The sequence below is a fragment of the Chelonoidis abingdonii genome, chromosome 3 (genome assembly GCF_003597395.2).
Source record: "Chelonoidis abingdonii isolate Lonesome George chromosome 3, CheloAbing_2.0, whole genome shotgun sequence".
NCBI classification, from domain to species: Eukaryota; Metazoa; Chordata; order Testudines; family Testudinidae; genus Chelonoidis; species Chelonoidis abingdonii.
Genome location: NC_133771.1, coordinates 1589461 through 1610287, shown reverse-complemented (window position 1 = coordinate 1610287; position 20827 = coordinate 1589461). Strand labels below are relative to the sequence as shown.

At 49.8% G+C, this 20827-nt stretch overlaps 1 protein-coding gene across 3 annotated transcripts in view; it reads left to right on the top strand.

The window, feature by feature from the left end:
• The window catches only part of TMEM214 (transmembrane protein 214), a 37536-nt gene that overhangs the window by 8552 nt on the left and 8157 nt on the right, over positions 1-20827 (top strand). For 2 of the 3 annotated variants that reach the window (XM_032768035.2, XM_032768034.2), the window contains exons 3-10: positions 1534-1668; positions 3241-3323; positions 10175-10280; positions 11666-11747; positions 15824-15925; positions 18252-18393; positions 19610-19701; positions 20737-20785. In XM_032768035.2, the coding sequence (XP_032623926.2) occupies positions 1534-1668; positions 3241-3323; positions 10175-10280; positions 11666-11747; positions 15824-15925; positions 18252-18393; positions 19610-19701; positions 20737-20785 (791 nt within the window). The remainder of the gene's footprint in view (positions 1-1533; positions 1669-3240; positions 3324-10174; positions 10281-11665; positions 11748-15823; positions 15926-18251; positions 18394-19609; positions 19702-20736; positions 20786-20827) is intronic. The other variant, XM_032768037.2, reaches the window with a different exon arrangement.

Here is a 20827-nt window from a genome sequence, read left to right as displayed (position 1 = left end):
ATTTTTATTGAATGATTGTTATAAGCATAAAAGTTAATTTGTTATATTACTGTTTAGTACTGGGAAGGGCACAAAGAAACTTTGTCAATATCACTTTTCAAAGTAGACTTCGTGCCCCATTACTGCCTTAACTTCTGTGCTGCTGCTGACAGAGGCGCAGCTACAGAGCTGGGCAGCTCTGAAAGCAGAAGCAGTCCTGCCGCCAGCACAGTGCAGAAGTAAGGGTGGCAATGGGGCACAGAGTCTGCTGTGGAAAGTGATATTTGTATGTTTGTTAATCACTTTTCACAGCCTCCCAGCTCTGAAAGCCACACCACGGCCAGGAGCAGCGTGCTGCCTTCAGAGGTAGGTGACTGGAGAGCGGTGGCTGCTGGCTGGGTGCCCAGCTCTGAAGGCAGCGCTGCCAGCAGCAGCAGCAGTAGTACAGGACTGCAGAAGTAAGAGTGGCAATGCCATGCCACCCTTACTTGTATGCAGCGTTTGACGTGTGCTGGAAAGGCTTGCTCCAGGTGCGAGGGCTAAGGCAGATTTGGAGTGGCTATTGCCCCTGCAAGGCTCTCCCCCCCCCCCACCCCCAGCACCACCCTGCCTGTGTGGATGACTGTTACATTATAAATTATCTTTTTTTTGCTGATCTCAGTGTTCTGATTGGTCTGTGGTTTAAAGCAGCTCGTCAGCTGCTGAACAGTCAAGCCCTCTAATGTTGTCGCAGTCCCACCTTTTTAGTCTCAAAACAACAAACCTGCACATACAATACCACAATCATCAGAGTTCAGCTTCCTGAAGGTGGTGATACCACAAAAGTATATTTTGTTTAGGAACAATGGTTGCTTCATTCTGTGTTTACGATACTTTTTGAAGTAAATGCACTACATTGCGATGGAAAGGTGTGTGTAACTTTCAGAAACGCTTTAGATTGAAGTGATCTATTTGACAGCAGTTGCTCTCTGTTTTGTGCATATACTTGCTACCCCCACTGAATAATCTAGCGACTCGCACCTGTATTTTAAGAACCCCTGTGGTCCTTGCTAACCGACTTCTGGAGCACCGCCGATGCCTGGGAAACTGGGATTTAATCAAAGGCCAGCATGACTTGCTCCATTGGTGGGTCACTGTCTACCTGCAAGCAAGAATCTGAATACAAAGGTCTCTGTTCATCCATCTTGAAACGGACAACTGTAAAGAGAGATTATTTGCAGGAGTCTCTTCTGCTTTATGCATTGCCAAACCACCGACGTTCTGAACGTAGCACTCGTTCCTGTAGATTAGAAGACAGAGGCAGAACTGCGATGTTTTTTCCCCCAAATCCCACATGACTCCAATGAAACAAGCAGTTAGAAAATAATCTTTTTATTCCTAAACTCTGCACAGCAACTCTGGCATAACTGAGAATAAGAGTTGCTTGTTGACCCTGCATTGCACATGATCTAGGATTGCTGTGTTTCCTTGAAGCCACTTTCAGGCTTTGATAGTAGCATGCATTAATGTGGGCCCATGAAATTCCCTCATACTTGTGTGTTCTTCTGGCTCCAGATTACCCCTACAGTCTCGTGAGCAAGGAGCTGAGAAGCATCATCAAGCCCCTGCTAGTGAAAGCCTCCAGCGTGCTGGAGCTCTTCTTCGACCACTGTATTTATACCATGTTGCAAGAGCTGGACAAAACTGCTGGTAAGAGCTGACTGGAGCAGAGCCTGGTCAGTGCAGTGGATCTCTCGGTACAGGCACTGCCTGTGCTCTGTTGTTCCAGGAGCTGCTCGTGCAGGAAGCTCATTCCAGGCCCAGCCTAGAGGTAGTAGGGTTGAGACATTCTGAGGCTGGGGAAGCTACAGGAATCTCCCTGTGTATTTCTGTTTATCACTAGCAACCACCCTACCAGCTTGTAGGCGCTCGCACAGCGAAGCGTGCAGACTGCTGGGGGGGACCTGTTCTGACTGATTTCCATTTCTGATACTTGCAGCTCAGATTTGGGCTCTATTGGACTGTGGCAGGGAGGGAATTCCTGAGCTGAGAACGCCTCCCAGAAAATACCCTCCTCCCACCCCTTTTTCCCCTTGTATTTTTGGCACATGCCAAAGCTTTCCAAAGCAAGCCCAGAGTGATCATTATGTGATGCTTGCAGTGTGCATGCCATCATTGCTGGGGGGCACCATGTCTTGTGGCTGCAGAGTTTGCTGCAGCCCCAGTCCTTCCCCCCCCGACACCCGCAAACAGATCCAGAACCCGAGCTGCCTTTTAAATAAGAAAACCGAGAACATGTGACCAGTGTGTGAACTGATGCTGTCAATTTGTAAATCTGTGGGCTGCCTGAAACAATAGCTCTGAGAGGTGTGAATTGCCTCATTTGTCTCAACAGTTGTTAACTCTGAAACCTAAAGATAACAAATACTAACATTAACTATTTCACTGCTGATCATTTTAGCAGAGCCATTCCAGTCATGTGCTGATCCCACAACCAGAAGGAGCTTCCTGTGGTGCTTCCACCTTCACTTTTTAATTCACAGGGAGCTGCCACAGGTTTCGTGCTGTAGTGTGCACAACTCATGATCATAGTGAAGCAGTAAGGAATGAATGAGCTGCTTCTCGTAACCATCACTGCTCACTGTCTTCCTGCTCCCCTCCCCCGTGTCCCTTTGTAATTTAAACAAGCGTGGGGTGAGTCCCAGGCTGCTCCACTGAGTTACCCCAGGGCAGAATCTGTCTGGGAGCCAGCAGCAGCCACCTCTGCATTCCTTGGAAGCCTGGGCTAGGCAGGAGGTTTTTCTGCCTGGAGAAGCTGTTGGTGATGTTTTCTCAGAAACTTGGTGACTCTGTTGTGAGTGAGTGGGGCAGGGGCTGCTGGGGATCACCACAGTGAGGGTGATTATCTCCTGGGGTGGGACTGCGCATGCCCTCTAGCAGAGGCAGGTGTGTGCTCACAGCACAGCTGAGATCAGAGGGAGGGACCCAGAATGGGAATGGAAAGCAAGGAGAATGGATCAGAAGGAAATGGACCCCAAAGCATCATGCTGGGCCCCACCTCTCTTATGAAGGGATTAGTGGGTGAGAGAGAGCGAGAGAGCCGCTGGACAGGGGAGCGGGTTGTGCGAACCCAGCTGGGTGTGCTGTTTGGCGGTGGATAGGGGGTAACCCTTCCATTTTTGGATATTGTGGGGTGGGGAAGGAAGATGTGTTTAAAAGCAACATAACCTCCAACTGCTGGGACTCCAGCCTAGTCTGAGCCTGGTGTCGTGTGTTTTGCAGGGGAGTCGCTGCATGGATACCGGATCTGCATACAGGCAGTGGTGTTGGACAAGCCTAAAATTGCAACAGTGAATCTGGGCAAGGTGAGCGTAATGTGTGTGTCCAGCTACCAGGCTGGCCTGCTTGTAAAACCAAACAGCAATTCCCCTTCTACGCAGTGGGTCCTGCTGGTCCTTCAGAAAGATCTCTTGCTTCGTGAGCCACAAGGGATCTGCTTAGCTTAGTGGAGGGAGCCATGCTCCTTCTGAGCACCCCAATGTGCTGACCAGCATGCATAGAACATACTGATGTATAATTCAGATAGAGCCGTGGGTCTCAGCCAGGGGTGCACACAGCTCTTCCAGGGGGTACATCAACTCATCTAGAAATTGCCTAGTTTTTCAACAGGCTAAAGAAAAGCACTAGCGAAGTCAGTACAAACTAAAATTTCTTACAGACACTGACTTGTTTATACTGCTCTAGATACACTGTACACTAAAATGTAAATACAGTATTTATATGCCAGTTGAGTTATTTTATAATTATATGGTAACAACAAGAATGTAAGTAATTTGTCAGTACTAATGTTTTGTGACACGTTTGTATTTTTATGTCTGATTTTGTAAGCAAGTAGTTTCTATGTGAGGTGAAACTTCGGGGTACGAAAGACAAACCAGACTCCTGAAAGGGGTACAGTTGTCTGGAAAGGTTGAGAGCCACTGAGGTAGAGTGTATTCCTGACAGCCGCCTTCCCAAAGGGGACGTGGTCAGAAAGTTTCCAGAGGGTAGAAATAGCCCATCATAAACAGGTGGATGTCAGTGCTCCCGCCCAGACACGTAGAGCCCCAGTAAATACAGGTGCTACTCCCTTGAAGAATCTCATTGCTGTCTAGTAACCTGTTTCCCTGTTAGAGGGCGCCGATTCTTGTCTCTGGGCCGGAGAGAGTGGAGAAGGAAGTTTACCTGTTAGCTTTGCTTATTGCTCTTAAGTAGTGATGAGATGAGATCCACTTTTTTAATATCACACTCGCTCAAAGCAAATGAATGCCACTGACTTTGGCACGTGGGCCATGCGGTCACTACGGTTGTGCCCTGGGCTGTGGCTCTGTCTTGTGCTATCCCATTGTGCTGCTGACTCTGCTTTTCTGGCCCATTATAGTTTGAACCCTGTGTTCCTGTGACCCAGACCAAACCACAGCTTCACTTTATTGTGACCTCTCATGGTTTATTCTAATTAATCCCTGTCCAGAAGAAGAAAAGGCGGGGAGTGGATGGGGCCCCTCCTGTGAGAATTGTATGGCACAGCTGAGTGCTGGAAGGCCACACCCTAGAAAACTTGGAATTAGCTGGATGCTATGAGCTTCCCTCCATAAAACTGCTCTTTGGCCTGGCTCTGAAGGTTTCTGTGAGCCACTGTGGAACAGGCAGTTTCTTTAATGAATGTTGAAAAATCCAACCCCCAGGCCTCCACAGTGACTCGCTCAGTTTCACTTCGGGACACAGCTGTCTGTGCTGTCTGCCCCAGGTCCCTGTGCTCTGCAGCGGCCGGGGAAGCTTGCTAAGGCCCTGTATCGGGAACAAACAGCCTGCCAGGCGTTTGAGCTGGACCTTTTTTCTGACTAAGTGTGTTTAGAAGTGAGGGGCTAATGGCACTAAGAGCAGAGTCAGACATATTGCATCCTGGGGCTGTGCGAGCTTCTCTCTCATACGGCTCCTGGGCCGTGCACTTGCTTGCGAGACCTGGCATACTGGGAAAAACCAGTGGTCTCTTGCTGATGCTCCTGGCAGATAGGATTGTTCTGCACCCATCTTTACCGGCTCTGTTCTCTGTCTCTGTCCCAGCAGACCCCCTTGAGAGATGTCTGTCCACACCTGACTCCTTCTTTGGTTTCCAGCTTAGGTCTTTTCTTCTCTGCTGCTCCATTGAGCCTTCCAGATTCTCCATTCACACGTGTGGATTGGAGCGAGTCCTTGTGAAGAGTCTGCTTCCAGCTAGGCAATGCCTGCACTATGGGTGTGACAGTGGCATAGCTGCCGCATTGTAGCCATACTGCAGCAACCACAGAACAGGTTATTCCGTTGACGTTTCTGTCTTCATGAGCAGCGGTAGCTCAGCTGACGGAAGCATCCTTCTGTCACCCTAGCTGCATCTATATCAAGGGTTAGGTCGCCTTAACTGCGTCCACTCTGGGGTTAGGTTGCCTTAGCTATGTCACTCGGGGGTGGATTTTGCACACCTCTGAGCGACGTCCTTATGTTGAGGATGTGTAGACTAGGCCTCAGTGGATAGCAGTGCCAAGCGCACAGGGCTACCGCAGCTGGCATATGGATCATAAAAAAATTACAGAAAATTCCCACATTCATTGAATAGGCATCACATAAGAAGCATCAGTTATTCTGCCTGGAATAAGATGAGGCCCTGAACCATAAACGCTTGGTATCAGATAACCATATCTTCAGAAAGTTAGGAATAATTCCAGCTGTTGCATTCCTGAAGGGTTAAAATAATTAATTTACTGGATTTATTTAAAGTTTTTATCTTGTTTTCTTCTTATTTCTTGTTTTGTTCTGTTTTCAGTTGCTTTATCTTTTGGAGGTTTCCGTAAAAACTATAACTTTTAAAACAGAGAGACAGAAAGCTGAAGTGAGAAGTGGGGGAAAGGGGTGGGAGGTGAAGAGCAACCTAGGAAGGTAGCGAGACCTGAGCCAAGAGAGATTAGCTCTGTTGAGGTATTTGAAAGTACAGGCGGCAGCAGCGAGTTTAGCAAACTGAGGGTACGTCTATACTGCCCTGATCAGCAGGTAGTGTTCGATGCATCGGGGATTGATTTATCGCATCTCGTCTAGACGCGATAAATCGATCCCCAAATCGACACCTGTACTCCACCTCGGCAGGAGGAGTAAGCGGAGTCGACAGGGAAGCCGCGGTGGTTGACGCGCCACTGTGAGGACAGCCAGGTAAGTTGAACTAAGATACTTTGACTTCAGCTCTGCAAATAGCATAACTGAAGTTGCATATCTTAGTTCAGACCCCCACGCTAGTGTAGCCCAGGCCTGAGGAAGCATATAAAGGAAAAAACTTAACCAGTATGTAAAAATATTTGAGAAAGAAGATTATGTTTTTAGATATGAGCGCAGAGTGTGGTTCTGTGGGTCAAAGCAGTTGGGAACCGCGCCTCTGGTTTTTATCCTGGCTCTGAGAGGAGATTGGGGGTAGTTATCTGCTCTTGTAAAACCTGAATTTGTTACCCCACTGTCTGTTGCTTTTGTGTGCATGCCAAATGGGTGGTGGGGATGCCCTTTTTGCTGAGTTAACTGTTTTGGGGTAGCTCCATGTGTTAATGCATCAATTCTAGGTGTTAACCTGCTTAATTTTGTTTTTTTACCTTGAAATTCTTCTTTATTCACTCCCCTGCGATCGAGTCGCAGCTCCTGTCTCCTAATGTGCTCTGTGAACTGTTCCATTTTTGTTTGATTTACCAATTAAGTGACAGTATCATGTGCTACTCTTTCCTGCCGTGCACTTACTTATCCTGTTCTGACAGGCACCAGTCTAGGTGCCAATTTAAGTTTAACCGTAACCTGGCTTTTATCACAGAATCTCAGGGTTGGAAGGGACCTCAGGAGGTATCTAGTCCAACCCCTGCTTAAAGCAGGGCCAGTCCCCAGATTTTTACCCCAGTTCCCCAAATGGCCCCTTCAAGAATTAAACTCACAACCCTGGGTTTTGCAGGCCAATGCTCAAATCACTGAGCTATCCCCCACTGAGAGTGAGATGCCCACCCCTTCTCAGCCTACCCAGAAGGGATCTGAACTGGGATCACCCACAGTCCAAGCGTGCACCCTAACCCCCGTACTGTAGAGGGACTTAAGGTGGTGGTTGCACTGCAGTGGACTCCGTTTCATCTTTTAATTTTACTCGGGCCACGTTTTTCCACTTCTGTCCCCATTTTTCAGGCACTGGGTAGCTACCGGAAGCCTGCTGTTAACCACCAATATTTATAACAGGGGACGTCACATGTATTTTTTGTAGGTTCCTTGCAGCTGTTTCCAATGTTTTATTCTGTTCCTGTGCTGGTTGTCTCTGGACTGCTTGCCGCCCTGCAAGGAGCGTGAGAGCAGTCCAGGGCTTTGTAGCATCTTCTGATTCTTTTAACACTTTCTTTGTTTCTGTTACTTGTCTCACCAATTTTGTGGCATGTTGTCTTAACCATTTAACAGCCCTGGTTACAGTTTGCAATATTCTACATTTCAGGGCTAATCTCTGCCCTTGCCGTACAGATTTAATTCCATGGTTCTTCCCCATTAGATTTTTTTAAGCTCTGCGGGATTTGCAGGGAGGGGTTACGGGAGCTCCCTAGCTTGTGTTAGATCGGGGTTCCTACAGCGGACAGCTCGCTCACTCACCAGATCAGCAGTTGGGGTCACCACTGTCATCAGATGCACCGGTGTGAGGCTCTGCTGTGTTCAGTGTTGATACCAGTCGGCTGCGTGCATGTTCCCTCTGCGTGCTGCCCCGGCTCTGCAGATTGCTGGCACAGCAAACCCGAGAGAACCCCCAATGACCACAGACTCTGATAAGGTACCAAGGCACACGGCCAGGTTTATTGCCAAACAAAACAGTCTCTAACTCCCCGGATCAGATGTCTATGGTTCTGCTAGTACATAGTGCCCCTGGCAATGGACCAGCTCAGTCAGTGGCGGGACTCTCCACTGCTCCCTAGGCTGGACAAAGACACTGCCCCAGGGGTGTGTTCTTATACACAGGTACAAACAAGTTACATATCACTCCTGACGTGCCGAGGTGCTGCCTCTCCCCTGGTACAGGTTGGTTCGAACAAACAAGTCTCTCCATCGTATTATCCTTTTGACCCTGTCGTCTTTAGGATGGGTCGGCCTCTTCCTCATTATCTCTGTGGAATGTCTTCGTCCCAGACTGTTCTGGTGCCATCCTGGCCCGTGTTTATCCTATTAGTGCTTGACACCCTTTAGCTATGTGTGTATGTCCAATTAGCAGCCTTCTCCTTGCCAGCTCCTGTGAGCAGGGCCTGCCTCTGGCTCACAGCCTAACTTTGCTCTGTGTTAGCCAAGTCTTGACCATTACTTTAGTTCAGGCCTCATCCCGGGCCTCTGATACCGAGGGTTTATGGGTCATGGTCTCATCTTATTAAACTGCCTTTCTGGGGCCATAAGTACTGTTCAGCTGATGAAACTGAGACTTCGGAAATGAAGAACTAGGCTGCTTTCCAAGCCTCTCAGTCAGGGTTTATTAATGTGATTTGTTTAGCCTGCCTCCTGTCCTTCACAGAGCTCACAACTAGACTAAATCATCTGGCTGGTGACGGGGGCAGGTGGGGACAGCTTCTCATTTGTTTGTTTAAAAAAAACCCAAATCCTTCTAAATGACTGAGCAGGATCCTGCTGTGCTCCTAGCCCGCCTGTCACGGCTTGAGCTTATGGCAGTACCCTGGCGCTCTCCAGTCCTTCCTCTTGTCGGCTGCATCCATTTGTTATAGCTTGTCTTGAAGTGTAATCTGGTCAGGGCAGGGACTGCAGCTGTGTATGCGGGTGAGGCCTAGCGCTAAGTCTGGGGTGGAGGGCGGGGAATGTGGAACTGAGCGATTCCCAACTGCCCCCCCTTGCATCTGCCCCCCGGCCCCACCCCCTCCCCGCGCACTTGGCGCAACTACCCTGTAGGCGCTCCCCCCCCCCCCCACATTTGCCCCTTGGCTTGGCACTATCCCCACATGCTCGGTTCAACTGCCCTGCGCCTCCCCCCCGCGCATCTGCCCCCGGCCCCGCCCCCATGCCGCTCGCGCGATCTTCCCTGCAGTGTCCAGTTGCCAGTCTCCTGCCCCCCCCCGTCATGTCTGTGACAATGTGACACGCTCTGTGCTCCCCCCAGCCGGCGCCCTCCCCTAGACTTGGTGTCCGTGCAGCTCTGGATCCGGGGTTGCGGGAACCCCAGCTGCTTGCTGATGTGTCCTGGCCCAGAGCAGGGCCACGGAGCCCTCGGGTCTGCGAACATGGGGCTCTGCTCAGTCTCTGCCCCAGGGAGATGGGGGGTCTCTGCACTTCTCACTGGGCTGGGACACAGCCTGTCACTCGATGGGCAGGAGGGCTAGCTCAGTGGTTTGAACATTGGCCTGCTAAACCCGGGGTTGTGAGCTCAATCCTTGAGGGGGCCATCTGGGGACTGGTCCTGCTTTGAGCAGGGGATTGGACTAGATGACCTCCTGAGGTCCCTTCCAACTCTCACAATCTATGATTCTATATGTCTGAGTATTTGGGGGCAGTTGAAGCCCAGAGGCTGTGGGCACCGGTAACTGGTGTGGAGAGAACCAAGTGCACAGCACTGAAAAGACAGCAGTGGCTTCTCACCAGGTTTTCACATTTTTCCCCGCTGCCTGTCTCCGCTTCTGGGGCGAATAATATTAGTGACAGCTCACTTATATCTTAAATGCCCTTGCAGGTAGCATTGATTTATTCGGCGTGTGTGTATCTTGTGGCCTTTAACCCTGTGCCAAGGGCATTTGCAGCCTAATTTTGGTAGCTCTTTTGCTGCTGGAGCATTGATTTGTTCCTCTCCTGTGCTTTGAAGCAATAGATCTGCTCTGATACAGCTGTGTTTGTTGCACCTGGGGAAATGTCTGGCACTGAATATAAAATACACCCTCTGTTTTAGTCTCATGTTACGACTTTCTTGCTTTGACTCTTGTCTAGTTCTCTCTCTTCCTGCAAACATATCAGTTTCAGGTTTGTTTCAGCTGCTCTTGTCCTGTTGTTTCCTGTCCCCAAATTCCCATGGCAAAGCCATGGCACAAGGTGGCTTAGCTATGGGTCAGACTTGTAAAGTGTTGCTCTGAGCCTTCCCCTGCCTTTTCTTGGGAGAATGTTATGGGGTGAGGGAGGCTGTGGAGTTTTCTTAATTTAACGTGTTTGATTTTCCCTTCAGTACTTAGAGCTGTTACGGTCCCATCAGAACAGGCCAATGAAATGCCTCACAATCATGTGGGCTCTGGGACAAGCTGGATTCACAGACCTCACTGAAGGACTGAAAGGTAAGAATGGGTGAGCTGCCCGAGTCCAGAAGATGCGGTCTGGGGAGATCCAGAGTGTGAACTTAATTTCCACTCATGCTCTTGCTTTGCTCTACTTGAAAACAGGACACATACCGGAGATAGCAAAGGCAGGTCACTGCAGGTATGTTGCTGTGGGATGCAGTGGGTGAGAGACCCCAAATAATTCATACAAGACTTGTAAATGTGTTGAGGCTCCTCTCTCTAATGGGACTAGCTTTCTCTTACCTCACTTTCAGGACTTCTTCATTGCCAGGGTAAATCATTTTCAACAGTAAAAGCCCGGGGTCACCTAACTTCCTTGGAAACTCGCGATGCATTCTTAAAAACGTTCAAGACCAAAGAACCCCGTAGGCCATGTCTATGCGTATGGTGCTGCGGCTGCACCGATACGGCTGTGCCACTAGTTCGTGTGTGGTGAAGACGCTCTGTGCTTATGGGAGAGAGCTCTCCTATCGGCATCAAAATCCCACCTCTGCGAGTGGCAGAAGCTGTCGGCAGGAGAAGCTCTTCTGTTGACATAGTGCTGTGCACATGAGCATTTTTGCCAGAGTAACTTGTCATTCAGGGGTTGGTTTATTCACACCCGAGTGACAAGTTCTGCTGGCATGAGCTGCAGTGTAGATGTAGCCTTGACCAAATTGATTGTCAAAGACAAAGTGGCACAGTACAAAAAAGGAGACATACATATCGTCCTTCTGGAAAGCAATTCTTCTCTCAGCATATTCACCGTACACAGAAGGGGAGTTCAAAGGTATGCATTTTAGCTGGTAGTATTTGTAGTCTGATTTGTACAAGCTGCAAAGCTGTTTGCCATTCTCAAGCCCCCCAGTCTGTAACAGTTCCTTAACCTGTTGTTTTATGTGGTACTTTTCTTCGCTCTGTTTTGGATACTGCATTCCCAGCCAGCTGATGCAGAGCTCCGTCCCAGCCTCTGCTAGGACACACCAGTCCTGTATCCTGACTTGGACAGGCTGCCTATTTTCTAATGCCAAAGCTGACTTCAGCCTTGCAGTGTGTTGTGGGATACTTGACGTGGGTAAACAGAACCGTGGAGAGGTATAATACCTTCAGTTCATGCACACACACTCTCCTTCCATTCTACCAATACTGTGTGCATAATGCCCATTAACAAGGCCTGTACTACACCTGACAGGCAGGAGTTTTGTTTTCGGTTTACATATAAAAACATTTCTGGCCCTTTAAAACATTAATCTCCCTGCCTGTCTCTCCCAGATAGCTTCAGGCAGGGGTGTAGCTCTTATAAATCCCTACCTTTTACGCTGGTCGTGTTGCCGGACAGTCGGTAGGAAATACTTCAGAGACTCCTCCCTGTCCTGTTCTAATAGCTTTCTCCTTTTATGCAGTGTGGCTTGGCATTATGCTTCCAGTGCTGGGGATCAAGTCCCTCTCCCCGTATGCGATTGCCTACTTGGACCGGCTGCTGATGTGAGTTACAGCTGAATTTGATTGGTCTCTCTCCGTTAAGGATAAAGCCTGCCCCAGCTGTCAGGGACTGCACTTCCTGGGCCATGGGTACCCTTGGCCTGCTGACATTAAGAACCTGGAGTTCTGACCTGTGGGATGGGAGCTCCTGCCCTCACCAGGGGTTGAACGTGTGTCACGCTAGCATAGTGTTGGGAACGTGATGCTCCCTAGAATTGCAATGAGGTTTGACCCATGACCTCAGCCTCAGTAGGGTGACAGGGTCTAAACAAAGTACCAGTAATAACTGTAGCTCGTTAGCTTAGCCTTTAGCTTGTCTGTTTTCTGTAACTTGGTGCTGACTACTCCCTGCCTAAAGCCAGAACCCTGGCAGCCCTGGACAGCTGAGGAGCAGGATTGGTTCTAAAGTGTCCCATGGTCTCCTCTGGAGATTCAGTAGCGGTGTTCTGCTTCTCGTTCAGGAGCAGGGAGCGCGCGACGTGAATGCTGTCATTCAGCATCAAGCAGCCATGGCTGCGCCCTGTGTCAAAGATCGCTGGAGCTGCATCATTGTATGCCGTTTAGGTCCAGCCCTCATGTTCCTGGCCAGCTGCTAATGCAGCAACCCGGATCTAAAACAAGTGACACGAGAGAGAACTCAGCTTTGGCCAGTTTTCATCATGAGTCAGGGAGCTCACTGGGCTGTGTCTATTGTGGACTGCTCACTGGGTGTGGGAGGTGCTGGCAGCCGACGGATTGACTTGTGCAGGTGGAGTGCTCTGAAGGAAACCGGTGTCCATCTCGCTGCTGCCGGCAGTGCCTAGTTACGACATTCTGTCTCGAAAACGACTGAAAATTCCCCAACTGCAGTGTGTGTGTGTGTGGGGAGAGAAAGGAGCAGGCTCCCTCCAGCTGCGCGTGGGCTGGGTGTTGGATGAAGATTCCTGGGCAGGAGAGAATACTGAATGGAGCTAAGAAATACTGAGTGTTGCATGAATCCATAAACTAGGATTACAGGTTTATGCTTCATTTTGATGTAGTAGGTCCTGTAATTAACCGCCAAATGGAACTGTCACTGACACCTTGAACACTGGCGCCAGCAACACAGAGCCCAGGATTAGACATCTGAGCAGCAGAAGATAAATTGGGTTCAAATTTGTCTTAATTTTCCTTGACGAAAAGGTGCAGGGCATATCTGGCTGAAGGGCCTGGGAAGAGAGGCTGCAGAGTAGCCAAGGGTGGCGAGTTGTGCCGGTACTACAGGGACAGACAGATCATCTCCGAGGTAGCCAGGCTGTGCAGTGGCGCATTAGTGGAACGTGGCGGGGTTATTATTCAAAGGCTGTGCACTGTCCATTCCTGAGAGAACGCCGGGGGCTAAATGCTGGACACAGAAGAAGAGGAGGGGAAGTGCACCCAGGAGACAGGAACGTTTCTTTGCTTTATGAAGGGGTGAAGGGACTTTTTCAGGGACGGGCTCCACAATGAATAGGCTGAATCTAGGCTGCAGCTGGGGGAGGGCTGCTCTCATGAATGCCTCTGGCTCTTTAATTATCCTTTCCCCTCCTTCAGACACAGGATCCAGGTTTCTGGTGTCTTCTCCTGTCTCTTGTTCCCACAGACTCGTGGAAATGAGGACTGTGAGCGTGGGCTCATTGCTGTGCACACAGCCACACAATAGCTGTTTTTCACCTGTAGCGTTGAAATTTGGAGGGCAGATGACATGCGGTCCCCAAGATGTCCATTCTCCATTCCCTGCGTTAGGGCACGGGCTCTAGAAAAGCCATTTGAAGGTGATCTGTGAAGGATAAAGAGGACGTGTTCTTTAACCACCATAGAGCAACACGAGAATTCCTGAAAAGATTTTACTTTAAATAAGGGTTTTTCCCCATTTGTCTTTTCCCTCGGGAATGTCACATCTGTCATGCATCTGACGAAGTGGGTATTCACCCATGAAAGCCCGTGGGCCAATATGTCTGTTAGTCTGGAAGGTGCCGCAGGACTCTTTGTCGCTTTTTACAGATCTGTCATGTGTCAGCCAGATCTTGGGTGTCAAGTATCAGAGGGGTAGCCGTGTTAGTCTGGATTTGTAAAAGCAGCAGAGAATCCTGTGGCACCTTATAGACTAACAGACGTTTTGGAGCATGAGCTTTCGTGGGTGAATACCCACTTCGTCAGATGCATATAGTGGAAATTTTCAGGGGCAGGTAGATCTTGGGTGGTGTTTCTCCAGATTCTTTGGCCTTTGGAAGCCTGAGAAAGAGTCCAGCCCTTGGGCAGGTTTCACTGTATGCTGTCTCCTTGCCACTGTTCGCTAGGTAGTTAGTTGTCCATAGTATCCAGAAAGAGTGGATAAGGCCTATTTCCTAATGTTAGAAACAGCACAAACACCTTTTTGCCTCCCCATTCCGGCCCTTCGTTATAAAGAAGCAAACAAGTGCACAAGCCCATTGTTTCCTTTGCATGTCACCTGTAGAGAAGAAAGGGTGGAGGGAGAGACGTTTGTCACAGGCCGGTCTGGTATGAGCTGAGTGCATAGAACAAAAGGCAGTGTGTATTGCACAAGACCACCTGCTGGGAGAATGGGAGTGAAAAGTACAGCATCAGCGCAGCCCTGAGGGAGTTCCTGGGGGTGGCTCAGTTATCCTAAGCTCATGGCCTGAGGTTGTAGTCTCCAGATGCATTGGTTTGTAAGTGCAGCCTTAATACTGCTTCAGAGTTGAGCCCTGTAGAGCAGCTGGCAAGGGACTTGGTTCTTTGCTTAGAACAAGGTCTGGCAGAATATGCAAGACAGCTCTCCCACCTGTTCAGCAAGCCAGGTAGCGTCACAGTGAAACTGGCCTGAAATAGATGCAGGGTGATTCTGAAACCCATGCGCTATGTCCCACTGCAGCTGTGTTCTCGGAAATGAACTGGCATCTATCATAGCTTTCCTAGTCAGATTTGAACCTTAGCGTTCATAAACTGAGAAGCTAGCATGACCCTCTAAGCTTAATTATCAGCTTAGATGATATGCTGCCACCAGCAGGGATTTTCAGGCCTGACCCCTCTCTGGTCTCCAAACCTTCTCTGGGGACCCAAGACTCAGAAGCCCTGGATCACACCAAAGGGAAACAACCTCCTCCCTTGTCTCCTCTTATTCATCCCAGCCCCCCTCCCTGGGTATCTGGGCGATACTGTACTTAAACTCCTTGAATGCAAACAGAGAGGGCAATTACCTTCCCCCCTCTTCTTCCCCTGAGGCTATGCAGAATTCAAACCTAGTCAAGCTAACACAAGAAGTTTCCCCTTAACCAGAGAAAAACTCAAACAGTTTTAGAAAGCAAGCGTTTATATTAAAAAAGAAAGAAAAAAGACATAAAATATTCTCTGTATCAAGGTGACAAATAATACAGGATCAATTGCTAAAGAAAAAGATGAATAAACAGCTTATTCAAAAAGAGATACAATTTAAACATTCACAAACTACACACATGTAAATACAACAAAAAACAATAACAGCCTATTGTTTTTCTACCTTTTGTACTCACACTTTGAAACTGAGTAAAGCTTGAAGACGTAGAAAGACCCCTCTCTAGATGAGAAGCCAGACAGACACAGACCCAAACATTCCATCCCTGAGCTTTGAAAAATCTGGTTTCCTGATTGGTCCTCTGGTCAGGTGTTTGGTTCTCTTTGTTAACCCTTTACAGGTGAAAGAAACATTAACCCTTAGCTATCTATTTATGACACATCTTCCCTGCGTTTGAGGCCTGAAATGTGGTGAATGTTTGTACCAGCTGCTGTTGTTTCGGAAGCAATCCCTTGAAAGAGTGTTAGCAGAATTTTCCCCGCTTGCTAACAGCAAAGCAGCCTTGCACTGCCGAGGGTCCAAAAGGAGATTCTTTACAGGCTGATTTGTTTGCTGTTCCCACTTTGAAATTAGGCATCTTGGATTTAATCTCCTGTCTAATCTTGGAGCTCAGGTGCTCGTGATGGGAGGGGGCGGGGGGGAAGCATGCACAGTCCTTGGAAACAGCTCACTAACGGGTTCCCATCTGGCTGCCTGCCTGCAGTGACATGACTCCTGTAACCTCTGTCCTGACATTTTTCCATTGCAGGACGCACGCAAACCTGACCAAAGGGTTTGGCATGATTGGACCAAAGGACTTTTTCCCACTCTTGGACTTTGCCTTTATGCCCAACAACTCCTTATCATCCAGGTATGGCTGACTTGCCCCCGGTCTTGATACAGGAAAGGTGACTTGCAGCCCTTGGGGCTGTATTTCAAGCAAGTGAAGAAATGGGTAGTGAGAAAAGCAGCTTGGCTGGGCAGGTGCTTGCAGCATGTGAGATGTCCTCCCAAGCAGGCGGTGCTAGCTGGGGACCTGGCGTAGGCTCAGGAGAGCGACTGCTGCCATCTTCATTTACTTGACTTCTGTTGGTTCGATAATGGAGCTCTTTCCGGTAACTAATGAGGCTTGCACGTGTGTGTGGAATGAATGAAAGGGGGCCTGGTTCACGGGCAGTTTGAAGACCAGATCGTTCCTCAGACAGGGAGCTGGGGAGTGTGTGTCATGCTGGAAGCAGTTTATAGCTCCCATTGCACCTGTCCAAGGGAAAGCCATGGCACAGCAGCTGGATGCACAATTGCTGTTCCTCAGGCTCGGGGGAGTGTGTGAGGGCCCGAGTCTAGAGAACCTTGGGAGGAAGGGGGTGTCTGTGAAGGCTGAGCAGATTGAGGAGGCTGGAACTGAAAAGCAAGAGAATGACGGGGGAAGGGCAAGGGGATTGGAAGAGGAAATACACTGGCAAAGGGGAGCCTGTCCTAATGTTATGTTCCTGAAACTGCGGCTGCTTGGCACCCCTCCATTCCCTCCTTATGGTCCTGAGCCAGTATGGCCATGCGGTTCTGGTGGGACCCCACTGAGAGTGCCAGTTCAGGACCAATTGCTCAAACAGGGCAGTCACAGCCCAAGGCTGGGGTTTCTCCACCTCTAAGGCAAACCAAACCAGCCAGACAAAAATGACTTCGGTTTCACCCCACTGGCCAACCACAAGTCACACAAGCAATTTCCTTAGGACACTCCAGTTCTCCCAAATAGTGTCACCACCAGTGTCACCGTTCCTGTGGATATGAATGGTTATGAAAACCAACACAAAAAAAAGCACCAGTTGAAAAGAGAAGTTCCTTGATCCCACAGGACCAAGCCCCGAGACCCAGGTCAATGTACCACATCAGATTTCTTACCCCCCCCAAATCACGGCTGGTGCCAATCCTTAGAAGCAAAAATTCTGAAGGTTTATTCATAAGGGGGAAAAGATAGAGATGAGAGCTAAAATTTGCGTAAATAGGAATCGAATTCCATTACAATTAATGGCAAGAGTTCTTTAGTTCAGGCTTTGTAGCAGTGACTGGAGTAAAACTGCAGGTTTCAAATCAAGTCTATGCGAGAAAATCCCCTTGCTGGATGGGTCATTTCAGTCCCTTGTGTGCAGAGGCTTCAGCTTGTAGCAAAGTCCCTCCAGAGGCTAAGAAGCAAGATTTGAAGACCAAAATGCGGGCCGCTGTGTCGGTAGTGCCATGAGGCGGATCAGTAGTATGTGTGAAACACCGATGTTAGTCTTGCGCCTATTGAGAATACACGTCTATAGTAAGCTTCCACCCTTTCGCAGTACCAGTTGCACCCAAGGTTCGCCTCTCCCCTTCATAAGTATAAGGTTCTTATTCTCTTGACAATAACAGGAGCCTTTCCAGTCTGTTAAGGATGTCAGATACCGCGCATGTGGAATCGAAACACGTAACAGGTCTTGAGACCCCTTCATGTGAAGTGGAAACGGGTTAGTTCTGTAAACCAAAATTGGATGTGTCTGCATGCTCTTACCAGATTGCGGCCTAAGTCCTGCACACCTGACTGAGTACAAGGCGTATCTGTCTCCTCTCAATGGGTCAGATTCGTAGCTGTTGGTCCTAATGGGCCATCAAGCAGGCTGGCGAACTAACACCCATTTTGTCTGGCTGGTGTTCCCAGAATGCAGCATTGTCTGGGGTGTTTCCCAGAACTGCAGCACCAATTTGAAATACAGACAGTATACAGCCAATACTTATAACTTCAACTACAAAATGATACAGACATACAGACAGCATAATCATAACTAGTAACCCGTAACCTGGTCTTAGACACCTGATATGACCCCCTTTCATAGGATTTGGTGCCACTACAGGACCTTGGTTGCAACCCATGTTCTATATGGTCCCAGTTTATATCAATAACGTCACAGCAGGACACGAGCGCCGACATTCACACTGGCTGGGATCATAATGCTCGGTGCATTCTGGGTGCTGTCTGACTAGGAGGAGAGAACAACCGTGCTTCACCAGCAGCCCCACTGGAGAGCCATCTCCTAGCTCCTGTTCTGGCTTCCAGGCACGCATACCCTGCCTTGCCATGTGTTCAGTATTCCCCTAAGCAGCTGGCCCTGCCTCAGTGAGGCCGAGCACGCAGGGCTGGAACGATTGCAGAAGTGTTCATGTGATCTGTCCTTCAGCTTGCAGGAGCAGTTACGCCAGTTGTACCCCAGGCTGAAAGTGCTAGCGTTTGGCGCTAAACCTGAGACCACGCTGCACACCTACTTCCCCTCCTTCCTGTCCAGAGCCACTCCAAACTGTCCTGCCGACATGAGAAATGAGGTGAGTGCTTGGGGAGCCGGCAGAGTGGTTGGGCTCGTCTTAGTTCTTGGCACTGCTGGGCTGGGCCTGCGAGGGGGCCTTGACTGAGCGTGAGATTTCTGTGCAGAGTTAGCACTGTTTGGGAGCCAAGTGAGGCGAGGTCGGTACACCTCGGGCCGGGATGCCCCGTGGGTGAGTTCTTTGAGCCCAGTTCCAGCCAGTCCAGAGAGCTGCCTTAACAAGGGGGGTTCGGGTGGACTTGTGCCTCTCTTGCTGCCTTAGGGTGGATAAAGGAGGTCTGACGGGCTTGTAAAAAACGCTGGCCTTCTGCTTAGCTCTTACGTTAAACGTTCAAGTCTTGTCCACTGTGTCGCTCCTGGAAGACACGTAGGGATGACTGGAGAACTGCTAGGACAGATAGCAGAGACCTGGCAAAGGAAACCGGATTGAGATGAGAATTCTCGGGGCGCTCTAAGTTGGTTTTTTAACACCTATTCATTCCCAGCAGCTGGGAGAAAAGCTCTTGGTGCAGAGACCCATCCCCCTCAACCCATCAGATAAGGGCTGAGAAAGCTCTGGCTCACACTGCAGCCCCCCAGCGAAGTGAGGATGATCTGACTTGTTTGTGCAGATCTCGCTAAGGAAAGACTGGGCAGAAAAAGGGATTTTTTAACACAACGCCTTTCAGGGTTTCTTTATCCATTGCAACAAAGCAAAAAAAGGCCGAGCCCCATTTTCTGTGCTTCGAGGGAAGTACAGGTGTGACGGGTCCAATGCCTGGATACCATGGTGATTAGTACGTTGGAAGTAGGTAGCTCGAGAGATGGGAGAACTAGACTAGAGGAAAGGGTTGAGAAATAACCTGAACTGCATAGTGGTGCTGGGTGGTCCAAGATGGCGCACTGAACCAGGGCTGCTTCTATCAACTGGGGAAGCCAAATACTGCCACAAGAGCAAAAACGCCCTCTCGTTAGTGGGGAGGCGAGTGGGCCTGGTTTTCAGAGCTGCTATGAGCTTCAGTGAGAGCTGTGGCTGCTCAGCCCTTCTGGAAATCAGGTCACTTGTACGTAGGTCCCAGACTCAGTCAACAAGCAGATGTGCAGTTTTTTTCCTGGCAAGCTGAGCTGCAGAGCCAGGGGTGTAGTGTGACTGAACTGTGCCTCCCCGAGGGAGGGCTGGAGACACATTGAAGTTGTAGCAAGCAGCCATCCAGTCTTTCTGCTTTCCTCTTGCACAGCTCCTGATCTGCCTGAGTGAGTGCCTGAGCATGGATGCCCTGAGCTTCAGCGTCTGGCGGCAGCTGTACACTAAACACCTCTCCCAGTCCAGGTAGGTGTGTGCACAGGGCTGGCTGGGCTTTGGGCCGATGCGAATGAGCAGAAACAGTCAGCAGGAGGCAGGTGATCCACTTCCTCTTGCTTGGCTCAGCATCTGTTCTGGAGGACACAGGCTACCCAGTGAGCACAGCTGAAGTTCTGACGGGGTGGGAGTGGCGGGCAGAGGAAGGTACCCGCCCTGGGATGGCAGTGAGCCCAGGAGGAACTGACAACGAGCCTGATGAGTTTAACAAGAAATGATTTGGAGAGTAGGAGTTCAACTGATAGCCCAGTGTGTCTACTTGTGTACAAGCCTAGGGCTGGCACGTTGGGGCAATTGTCAGATTCCCCTGGAACCACACTGGGCCAAGCCGGGATGCTGACTCAGGAACATGAGCCATTCTGAAGAAATTCCTGAAACCAAGAGTAGGTGTCTGAGCAGAGCTGTGGGCTCGGGGCACAGCCAGCCTGGCTAACGTGCTTTCCCTGCGTGGCTGCATCCCAGCTTCAGCAAAGGCCAGAGCTGGGCTTCCTGAAGTTATTTGGGGAGATTCCCTTCTCTGCAGGCAAGGGCCACCTGTGTTAGTGGGGCTGGGGGTTAATGTTCCTTTGAGTCCCAGCGGCGTGCCCCTTCACTCCTCACTGGAGCATGAACTCTGTGAGGGTGGTGCAGTGGCATGGAGTCAGGTACTGCTGCCTTCAGGGTGGTCCAGGCCTTCTCCTCCACATGACTTGTGACTCTTTGTAGTATTGGGCCTCCATAAGCATATCTAGGTGGCCTGGAAACTCCATGGAGCCCACTAGGACATACTGTCTTGCCTGCTGGGAGGCTGGGACAAACAGGTCAGCCCTGATATCTTCTAGGTGAGAGCTAGGGAGGGATCATGCGAGGAAGAACAGCTGGAGCAAAAGCAGCCTGTGGGAAGAGAGGGGCAAGACGTCCCTTATCACTGCATTCTGTGGCTGGACATCTTCCTGCTCGTGGACACTAGCCCGCGGGCACCACTCTCCACAGAGAGACTGAGACATCTTTCCTTTGGCTCCACAGCTTGCTCCTGAACCATCTGTTGGAGTCTTGGGACAGCACCTCCAGAAAAGTAGGTGATATGCTGGGGGGAAGGGACAGTGGGGAACCGTCC